The following is a 12057-nucleotide window of genomic DNA, read 5'->3' on the forward strand; positions in this document are numbered from 1 at the left end:
GGTGTACTTTTTATATTGCATGTTGATGATGATGGGACAGTGACTTTCTGCAAAGTTCATATTTGTGTGTGGGAAGAGGCGCTTGCAAAATAGTTATGCATTGTTTTGAGTTTTTTTTTTTTTTTTTTTTGTAGTTATTCATGGTAAATTTCAAGTGGCAATTTGGGCGAACTCAAAATGAATAAATTGTTTTGTCAGAAAATATTCTAAAAATAATTAATGAGGAAGGAATATTTATTTTATTTTTTTTTTTTTCGTAAATACTCGATATGAATATGACGACGTATATTTTAATAATAAAATTAACCAAACAAAAATTAAATGCGCACGTACCTACATAAATATGATGCCGGCTTTTTTCATAGAAATATTTTGAAACAAAACAAGATTTTTTTCATACTCAAAATATGTATAAATACTAAAGCGCATAAAATATTTTATATTTTATATTTTATCAGAAATTTCTGATATAATAAAATTTTCGGCTCATACCACTTCGTGACTCAGTAAGAATAAACAAAAAATGTCAAAGAAAGAAAAAAATTAATTACAGCCTGATTTTTGGTATACAAGTTGCTTGATTCGACATTTTTTTTTTTTTTGTTTTTTTATGTTGAATTGAGCTTTTTTGGTTATTTCCCCTATATGGAAATAAAACTTTATTTCATACTTTTTCCCTACGTTTCATCGTAGTTTCTCGACTCCATCAGGGGTATTTTATTAAATCTGTTGAAACTTGATATTAAAAATTTACACTGTCACAAGAAATTTTTTTAAGTTAAATTTACATGAAAATATTTGACGCGGTTTAAAACTATTGAATATAACCCTGCGCTGGGTTCTTTGTATGAAGTCCAATATTTAAAAAAAAATCATGTGTGCAATTTACACGTGGTTGAAGTGAAACCTTAAAAATAATTTTTCTTGCTAAAAAAAAAATCGAAAAAATATAATTTTTTTTATTCCATCACTTTTTTTATATGACAACCTACAATAAATTTTATACCATCTGAAAGCTTATTGTTTCAGCTCAAAATATTTATATCGACCATCTCTATACAACATCTACAAAAAGAGCTAGAATATGTTTAACCCAATTAGTTTTCATAAAAAAAAAAGCAAAACAATCAATCTCTTTTCTCTTCTAACGCCATTAAATCCATTTTTTAAATGACAACCTATAATAAATTTTATATCAATATTATTTCACCTTTTATATGACGCTTCAATCATATTTCTACCATGCCTACAAAAAAAATAAGAATTTTTAAAGCCAACCATGTCGAAATTTCAAACTGAGATTACGGTACTTGTGTAACTTGTAGAGAACGTAAAGCAATGTGTGGTATATCAAATGAAAGGTCATATTATCAGCATGGGTATTAAAGTTAAATAACAAAAGATACATATAACGTGTTTAGAAAAAGAACATCTTTTCACCCTTATCTCAGAATTTTTAATATGAAATTGATTTTGTACAATTATTATAGTTAATTCTATTATCTATCTACTGTATAAATTTCATTCAGCTATCTATTAAAACAAAAAAGTTATGATCAATTGATTTTTCGTGTCGCTTTTTCGTTTCATCTTGTTTCAAATCACTACGATACTAAAGAAGTTTTCACTTCAAAAACTTATATCTTAACCTAAAGGTTTTAGGTTTTAGATACAAAAAAAAATTGTCTACAAACTTGTACCTACCTGAGCTTATTTAACTTGAAACTGTCCGTACGGATTAAACACCTTTGAAAAATTACAGCACATAAAAACGGCATGTGTACCTACTAAGGTGGATAAAAAAAAGGAATATTTTTTTATTTTATACTCCGAAAAATCGATTGCCAGACAACTCTAGAACATACTCACCAAATATAAGTTCTTAATAAAAATGGGAAGACCCTCCGCTTCGCAGTTTTTCATTTTTACATCAATCTCATATTTAAAAATTTTTTTCGCAAATTTCTTTACATATTCTTGTACGAAATTGAACGCTCTACAAAAAAAGGTCGTATACCTACGCTTTTTTCGTTTATCTAACGGTTTAAAAGATATTCGAGTTCGAGGTCCAAAGTTTGGGAAAATTATTAAAAATTAGTTTTTTTTCTTAATTTTGTAACAAATTGAACAATTATAATAATCAAAGGGGCATGGCATATTTTTTATAGAAAACAGATTGTTCTAAAAAATGTCTACTTTTTTCATTAATCTAACCATTTGGAAAGATGTTCGAGTTCAAAATTAAAAAAAAATTTCTAATTCACTGAAAAGTCATTATTATCAAATAAGTAGGATGTGTTCTTGTAGTGGCTTAAACGTTGTACAAAAAAGTCCTTGGTGTTAAGTTGATTGATTTAACAGTTTAGAAGAAACCTTAATGCCCACTTATTTCAATAGTGTCATTGCCTCATTGCTTCAAAAAGCCAATACTGTCTCTTGCTGTTAAAGCTTAAATTTCCATTATCCATTAATGTTATCTACATCAAAGAAACATTAAAGCTGTCAGTCCTTTCCTTGGCATGTATGCTGTGAAAACTATTTTATCTTTTTTCGAATAAAAATTGATTTCAAGGTATCAACAATGCTACTGAATTCATAAGTTTTCTTAAAAGATGTAGGAAATTCTTTAAACTTTTTGATCTGATGATATTTGGTCAGTTGTTGCTCGAACATCTTTGCACCTACTTAAAAGACTACAAAAAAGAGCTTTAAAAAATTGTAGGTGATAGTGCAATTATATGTTACAGGATCAATTGATTCTCTTCAACATCGATGAAATGTCTCTTTTAATTGCTCTTTAATTTTATAATCAATGCTCTAGTGAGATAGCCAGTTACACTTCGCTCTTAAACAATTTCAGCCACCTCGCTAGGAATGCGCTTCAGCTTAATTCCGAGTCTTACTTCGGACGAACAGTTAAGTATAGGGATTTGAGATTTGATTTTAGCCATTCAACTCTTACGTTTGGTCCGGTTCTGTCTTTCCCCGCATTTTTATTTACACAAGTTAAAACGCAATGTACCTACATGTACGTCTTACTTAATCCCCTATAAATTTTAACATTTCCAATAAAATGTATAGAACACATTCGAAATTTTTCGAAAACTAATCAATTTTTGAAAATATCTAACGTTATCACCCATATTCAAAAGATTATTAATTATGTTTCAGGAACAAAAAACACTACGTGTCAAGGCATTTATTTAAACAAACTACCTATTCTAATATTTTTTTTATTATCAGAACTCTACTATTGACAGTACCATAATATCTACGCCAATATGTTAAACTTAATAAATTTAATGTTGAAATGATTTTGTAGCAACCTTAAGTGCAGATTAACATGTCAAATTGTTATCAGTAATCACACAAATATCTACAACTACCTATTTTGTTTTTATTTTATTTTCATATTCATGAAATTTTAAATAAACTTGTATTATTATTATCAAGTACATAATATCAACAAAAAGGCAATATTAACATTCTATATTTAGACAGACACTGAGACTACAGTTGCTTGTTGTTATCGGTTGTTTTTTATGATTTTGCTTTGGGTCATAAAATATCAGTTTATTTTCTTGACTGATACGTCAACAATCACTAAGATAAGAGACATAATACAGTCTCATAGAAAACAAAAGTTAGTCACAAAAATCTCAATCAATTTCCCAATTTGACAACATTTTCTAAGAAGAAGTCTTCTTTGTATCCAATTGCAAACAAAGAAGAAAAGAAAAAAACATTAAATGAGTCATCCTATTCAAGGCAATATTCTATTCGATATGCCGAATGCAGGTAATAACTTTGCAATTTACTTCTGAAAAAAAATTTGGCATTGTTCCAAAACAAAAACAAATAACACAGTCATATAATATTTTACTCTGGAAGAGCCTATTTTTTTCATTATTCTATGAGTTTCTCGACACATTGTATAGAGAGAGAGCCATACGACTCACGCCATGCGGGGTCATTAATTCGATATATTACAACTTTCATCGAGCCAATGGACTAAGTGCCATAAGGTGCTTTGCCAAAAAAACAAATGAAATAAAAACTCTAAATTCGATATTTTATGGACAAACAAAAAAATACCACAATTTGATATTAATTTTTCCATGTATCCGAGTTGTTTGGGAAAAATTATGTCTGTTTTTTTTTTATTTGTTGTCTTCAGTTTTTTTTTTAAGGCGTTGGTCGATGGAATATTCCCATAAAAATAAAACGCTAAATAAACAGAAAGTAGGCAAATTAGTGGCAAGATATTCTTGATTTCTATTTAATTTTTTGTTAACCACCTAAGGTAGAAGAAACAAATACAAAATTGTGTAGGATGACAGAGCAAACTGTTATTTAACAAAAAAAAAAAAAAAGCGACTACATCCCACAGCTTAAAACTAGATTATACATTTAAATGCATTCTAGAGTTTCATGTTAGTTGATGTTCACATCATATCAACACAGAATTGGTTTCACAATGAAATGAAATATTTCAGAATATTTTGAAATTAAAGAAGCATGAAAAAACTGATTAAATCGAAAGAGAGCCTCAAATGAGACTCAAAGTTAAATAATCTTTGCTCTTTAGGAGGCAATAATGATAATTGTTTAAGCAATTCACGTTTTGAAACAAAATACAAAAACAGTCGTTATTAATTATATGTATGCTACGCATAAAAAATAAAAAGTTAAAGAAAGATTTTAAAAATAAGACATACATTAAATAAAAGGGGCAAATCCTTCATAAAATAACATTGTATATTTTTATTTTTTTGAACACGTCCTCCATTAGAATATGAAATCTAGTTTTGTAATTGTGTGCGAAATCTGTGCGTATAAAAAAATAAAACAACAACAAATGTTCAGACAAATGTCAAACAGAGGAGTGTATGTGAAAGTGCTTGTGTTTGTATGCGTGAATCTTGATAAAAATCCAGAATCAGATTCTTGAATCTCAGATTCATTTTTTTGTCATTTTTTTGAATCTCTGGACGCAAATAGATCATGAAATCTGAGATTTGTCCACTATTTCCCCTCTTCACCCCCCCTTTCAGCTGTCAAATTCACAAATCTCATTCTGAGATTCGTCAATAGAAAACGACATAAGTTGTAGCATTGTATACAGGGTGTCCCAAAAGTAATGGATCAAAAGAAATATGCTGATAGGCCAACTTTAGGGCTCTCAGAATTTGGTAACTTGTTCATCCCAAATCCTTTCGGTTTTCGATTTAATGCAGTTTTTGTGAAATTCCGAAAAATCCCGACTTTGCAACAGTATTTTGCTTCCTCCGCTCATAATTGATTTTTGTTTTTCACAATTCTTTCACTAAATCATTGCCTTATAATAAGGAATAATTAATTAACCAATTTTTTTTTTATTTCATACGCCATTTTGCTGCAAATTAATTAACAGTTCCATGTTTTATAAAAACTCAATTTCTTTCTTTTATTTCAGAGCAACACCCTGAAAAAAAATTTGTATGGTATGGCACTGGTTTATTATTTTGAAAACTTGCCGTGTTATTGCAGTTTTCAAAAATGTATAAAAGTTTCCAAAGTTGAAGTTAGAACTGAAGATTTTACAATTTAAAAGCAATAAAACAGGGTCTTTCAGAGAAAAATAACAAGGAAAAATAAACAAATTTTTTCAACTGTTGTTTGTTTATTTCTTTTTGAACAAAAGCCTCGATTTTTGTTTGTTATTTTGCTCTGAAAACGTCTGTTTTTTTTTGCATTCAAATTGTTATATCTTTCGTTATAATTTCAACTTTGGAAATTTTTATACATTTTTGAAAACTGCAATAACACGGAAAGTTTTCAAAATAATAAACCAGTGCCATACCATACAAATTGTTTTCAGGGTGTTGCTCTGAAATAAAAGAAAGAAATTGAGTTTTTATAAAACACGGAACTGTTAATTAATTTGCAGCAAAATGGAGTATGAAATGAAAAATATTTTGATCAATTAATTATTTCTTATTATTAGGCAATGTTTTAGTGAAAGAATTGTAAAAAACAAAAATCAATTATGAGCGGAGGAAGCAAAATACTGTTGCAAAGTCGGGATTTTTCGAAATTTCACAAAAACTGCATTAAATCGAAAACCGAAAGGATTTGGGATAAACAAGCTACCAAATTCTGAGAGCTCTAAAGTTGGCCTATCAGCATATTTCGTTTGATCCATTACTTTTGGGACACCCTGTATATAAACTAGTTTCTATATACAAGGGTTGTAGACATATTTGCCCCCTAAGCCCTAGTATGCTGCTGGAGCGAAACAAAATATTCTTAGTAAACCAGCACAACGAAGTCGTAAACGAAAATGCTTTTCAGCTTGACTAACGAAACTCTTATCTTTGCTAGAATATTTGTCAACTTTTCCATCATTTGTCACTCACATTTAATTTTCCAGGTCATTTTCTATGCTCTAAAAGAGTTTTTGACTTTGAATTGGAAAAATTTTCTTTTCGCTTCAGCAGCGTACTAGGTTTAAACATGTAATCAAGCAATAATTCGCAAAAGCATGCCCTGAATAAGAATTTTATGGTAGTGCCATCCAAATTGTCCCATTTCTAGATCAGACCAGATTTTAACCTACCTAGTGTCTTTGGAAGGGTAGATTATGTCTTAATCATTCCCAAGGTAGGTCCCCAACAAGGATTCATATCTGGGCTTATCGTAGGGCTATCATACTAGTTTTTACTTTTTACAAGTACTCGAAATCTAGCGGTGCGAATGAAATTCTTCCAGATTTGCACTTGGCACTTGAATAGGCACTGTTAACAGGATCAGTCTCTCAACAATTAACTATTTTTTAAAACTTACGAACACCTACTGGTTTCAGAAATATTAGAAAATATAGACTAATTACAATGCTCAACAAACAAATTGTTCATACATTTGTTAAATCTAACTAAATCTGTTGTTAAATTTGACTAAATTAAGGGGCTGATTCTGAACACAATAATAGCAGCTCTAGTTTTCAAATTATTATGTTTTATTTTTTTTTAATTTCTGATCCCAAATAGGTACATTACATTTGATTTAAGTTTTTCCAGTGAAACTTTAAAAACGCATGTGATAATTAAAACTAAAAAATTAGCATGAAATGTCTCAAAAACTAAATGAACCAATTCAATTTTTGAGTTAATTAAACCAAAATACATTACGTAAGAATTATGTACATTTCTCTAGGATGATACCAACTCATAAATCAGTTTGAATTTCAATCAGAATGGTTTGAAAACCCAAGGCTGCGCCTTTAGCCCATATCTATTCGCCTTTGATGGACTATTTACCTGGGCGGCATTAAATTTGAAGGAATATAAATCAAAGCTTTTTTATTTCTAGATGACACAGTGATGAAGGCCTATTCTCCGGAAACTCTACAGCTTATGATGAATAACTGTGAAATCTTGTGGTCAACCTAGACATATCCAAAATCATGATTATAAAGATGGGAGGGAGTATAAAAAATAACTTGAATGAGAATTTTACGATGGAAATCCTGTCGAAGTTGTTAAAGAATATAAATATCGTGGAGTTCTGATCAAGAATATAGTAAAAATATATAACCATTTTATTGAAAAACTCAAAAAATATAAATGCAAATTGATAAAACTTCTACACAAATTTGGGGAAGAAAACAACAGTTGAATAAAAATGTTCAATACAAGAATTTTTCAAAGGTAATTCATTAGTTTCTCACGGTAAGAAATTTAAGTCGTGTACTGTACAAACTGTACATGTACAGTGTACACCCAAGATAGTACTGTAATTTTTTTTAATTATGAACACGTCGAGTAGTAGAGCCAATGACCAGTCTTAATTTTCTTTAGCTTAAATGAATATTAGGCACAATATTTAAATGTGTATGTAAATATATTAAGGGCCAATACCATTTTTTGTAGAAAGTTCAAGTCACGGAGTATTTTAATAGCGTAAGGCCCATTTCACAAACAGCCGGCAACCGAGCAAACGGAATCGGTTAACCGGCTGTTGGAAACACATTCTTATTGGTGCTTTCACAAGTACAAATCAAAAACGAATATAAAAAAAAAGCATAATAGGTATTTGGAGTCGGTTAGCCGGTCATCGGCTGTGAGTGAAATGGGTAATGGGAATAGCAGTCATTAAATCTGTAAAAACAAATGCTTTTATGATTTGTATTAATAAAATACTAGGTACCTAACTACTACCTACTGAAAATGCAATTTAAATTTTACTTCAGATACCTACCGGAAATATCTATACAAGCTCGACTTACAAAAACATAACAAAATTCCTTTGATCACTTGGTATTGCTGTCTGGGAAAATCAACACAAATTACCAAATGGTCTCAAGTACCGAATGCGATACCTATCTAGTTAGATATTCATAACCAATCTAACTGGAATCTTAATTTAGAAAAAAAATGCGATAACATTCCAATTGAATTTGTCACAAAAGAACCAACCCAACTATAACTGAAACAGACAGTGACGGTGGTGATGCATTAAAATAAATAAACAACACGACAAAAAATTAATGTAGAATAGAAACAACCGTACTATAGCCAGCTGTGCAAATATTTTTAGTTTTATATTTATTTGTTAAACTTAATCAAAAAAAAAAAAGCTCCAAAGCACGGTTAAAAAAAAAAAATAAAACATTCAATATGTAAATGGAGCTTTTTTGAATGACCTCGACCCTCTACCCGTCCATGACCACTAGAAATTGTGGTGGGATTACTTTTCCATCCCCCATATTTATAAAACCCACATCCTACTATACTATACTATAAGTTTCTTGCCTACGTGAAATAGAAGCTACCTTCTTTAATGAAAACGATTTTGTCATGGAATCTCTCGATCTTTATCACAAGAGCCAACACGAATGTCCTATTAATCAATAAATTTAAGAAAATTGCCTCGTTTTCTTTTTAAATGGGAAGGCTCTTTTGATGATGAAATGACGGTAGTCCAACCAAACCCACTCCAATCAGACTTTTTTTTTTTTCCTATCTTCAAAGGAAGGACTTTTAAAATAGAAATGCGTCATTGTTTTTTTTTTTTGCATAGAAAGAAAAGGTTAGAGATAAGATAAATGATGATGATGTTACTCTAGAATCTTACCTGTCTTCGACTTGGTAGTTGTTTCTACATGTTCCATATCCATTTCCATATCGACGTCGAATGCAAAACTTCTAGAGCCCTTAACGTTTAGAGCATCGGTATAAGTTTGCATCCTTGGCACCAACAAAAAAAAGTGACTGGAAGAAAAACTCTTAATTGTTTTGGTTTTTAATGGATTTTTTCTTTCGTTTTTACAATTCACACTCAATGAAAACAAAAAAAAAAATTTTCTGATTTACTTTTGTTTTGACCTAAATTCCGGAATCCACTTCGCGGAAACCGACGACAAGACAAGAGAGTAGGAAAATTTTTTGTATTGGATTTTTTTTTTGTTCACCTTGTTTTTCCTTGGATGAATTTAGTGCGAGTGGAAAAAGAAAAGTAAACTTATAAAAAAATAAGTAAAAAACAAGTAAATTTGTTGTTTTTTTAAGTAAATGCGTTTTTTTTATTGTGCGCAATAAAAGTTATTGTAAAATATCTTGTTTCTTTTTTTTTAATGGTCTTTAATTTCAATTGGATTTATAATAATTTTATATATGAGAGAGCTGTATGATGTATGGAGAGTTTCAATTTATTGTATTTTCACGATTTGGCAGACGAAAAAACACTGCGCTGTTCATCGGCTACTGGATTTAGAAGAAGCAAAAAGAAATAAGAACAAGAAGGAAGAAGAAGAAGAAAAAAATTGCCAACACAAAAAAAATGTGTTTTCCAATTTGCTTTTGTTGCGGTGTTTCGTTTCGGTTTTCGTGTTTTGTTGTTTTTGTTTTTATGTTTTTTCTTTATCATTTTCTTTTGTTGTTTTCACCATATTTTGACATGCGCCATTTAAATTTATTGTAAGAGAAATGAAAAGAATTAAGAGAAATTGTTTAATGTTTTAAGGGCTGACACTTTTTTGGAATTTGAAAAAAGAATAAAATTTAACACCGTGCGAAAAAATTTTTACATGTTTGTTCGTGAAATTTAGGTTTTTTTTAAGAAAAAAACCTCGTTCTGTGCCAGGGATGTGACTTTGCTGCAATTGCAGTAGATCTACTGCATTTTTTTCAAGAAACAAATCTACTGCCTTTAAATAAAATCTACTGCACTTTTTGTTTTAAAATAAATCGGCGAGTTTCATGTGAACAAGATTTCCGAAAAAATTCAATTTTACTTTTACCCTATTATAAGTTCCGTGCGGAAAGTTGTTCACTTTCAGAAAACTCTCCGTATTTTGAAATTTTTTTCAAGTAATAAGTGAGGTAGTCGACAGGTCTTTTCTAGCTAAAATTTTAGTGACGCACAAGGAACTAGTTTTGCCGAAAATGTAAATTCCATTCGGGGGAAACTTACAATAGTTTTTTAAATTCCATGCGAACAAAAATGTTTCGGGTTGGAAATTTCCACGTGAATCTCATGAAAAAATGTTATGAACATTAGACTGTTTCAAAAAAATTTTTTTTTGTTCTAAGCATTACCGAAAATATTGTTGGAAATGACGAAAAAAAATACTGTAAAAGTTTCAGCCCTTAATAAACATTAAGTACCGCCGCATCGCAAATTTCTATTTCCCATATGATTTACATGGGAAAGATTGTGTTTTTGAGTTTGGAATTTTATAACTTTTTAATGATTCATCAAAAGAGCTAGATTTGATCATTTTCTTGTATAAAATAAAACGTTCTACAAAATTGCATTTATAAAATTAAAAAAAAAACTGACGCGAAAAATTAATTAAAATAATTTTTAGTTGAAAAAAAGAATAATTCGAATTTATTGAAGAAATCTAATATGACAGTATTAGGGGTTTGAGAGTTATATAAAGGATCTGTGAAACCAAAACACAACATAGAATACAAATATTCGAAAAGTTTGCCAAATTTTTGGAAAAACCTAATAGTTTCGTCAAAAAAATGAACAAAAATGAAGAAAAAAATACATTTTATATTTTAAGGTTAAAAAACTTCGAAACGGGGCAGTTTATCAAAAAAATTAATAAAAGCTTTTTTGTAGAGCGTTCAATTTTATACAAGAAAGTCTAGTCTTTCTGATGAATCATATGGAAAATACTTAATGTTAATATTAAGGGCTGAAACTTTTACAGTATTTTTTTCGTCATTTCCAACAAACAAAAAAAAATTTTTTTTGAATCAGTCTATAATGAACATATTATTTTTATTTGATCGTGTTTCTGAATGCAGTCAATGCATACATTTTGGTTTTGTTCTGTTTTTGTTATTTTTTCTTAAAAAGAAATAAATGTTTAGTTTTGTTAGTTTTTATGAAATTCTATACTAATATAAAAATCTACTGCGATAAAAATGAATCTACTGCGTTATTTGTTCAAATCTACTTCGACATTTTTTTTTTTTAAAGTCCCATCCCATCTGAGTACGAAAATGAAAATTTAACAATTAAATTAAGTATGAACCAGAACAGAGAACTCAATTAAAACAAAAAAGAACAATTCTTTTTAATTCACAAACATAATTTTATTTCCTATTTCAAACAATAGGTACTATGCTGGATTTACATACGTCTGCATGCAGAAAAGTAAAGGGGGATGGATACAAAATACAATATGTACAATCCGTACGTATGAAGGAGAGGCATTGATGAAGACGAACATGTTCGTCTTCGCCATAATCTTCTTATAATCTGCATTTGTGAAGATGTCTGCATTTTCATCTACTCTCTCTATCCAACATCTGTGGTTCTTAAATATTGTGTCTCCTTTCAATGCAGATCTTAAAATGCAGAAGTATGTAAATCCAGCATTAAATGTCATTCTTACGTTTGATATATGTACCTAATCAATATACAAATTAAAGAATTAGAAATATGCTTGAGCAACTTTAATTTTAAGAAATTCAAACTTTAATTTGTTAAGAGGATCTTTTCCAAATGGCGGGAGCCAACTCAACCTAACCTTATACAAAAATGAGGGATGAGAGCCAT

At 29.6% G+C, this 12057-nt stretch overlaps 1 protein-coding gene across 1 annotated transcript in view; it reads right to left on the reverse strand.

Moving 5' to 3' along the window:
* Window positions 1–9721, reverse strand: part of LOC129908329 (AMP deaminase 2) — a 46112-nt gene extending 36391 nt beyond the window's left edge. The window contains exon 1 of the mRNA XM_055984744.1: window positions 9115–9721. Within this exon, the coding sequence (XP_055840719.1) occupies window positions 9115–9226 (112 nt within the window). The 5' untranslated portion in view covers window positions 9227–9721. The remainder of the gene's footprint in view (window positions 1–9114) is intronic.
* Between the last annotated feature and the right edge of the window lie 2336 nt (window positions 9722–12057).

The sequence above is a fragment of the Episyrphus balteatus genome, chromosome 2 (assembly GCF_945859705.1).
Source record: "Episyrphus balteatus chromosome 2, idEpiBalt1.1, whole genome shotgun sequence".
NCBI classification, from domain to species: Eukaryota; Metazoa; Arthropoda; class Insecta; order Diptera; family Syrphidae; genus Episyrphus; species Episyrphus balteatus.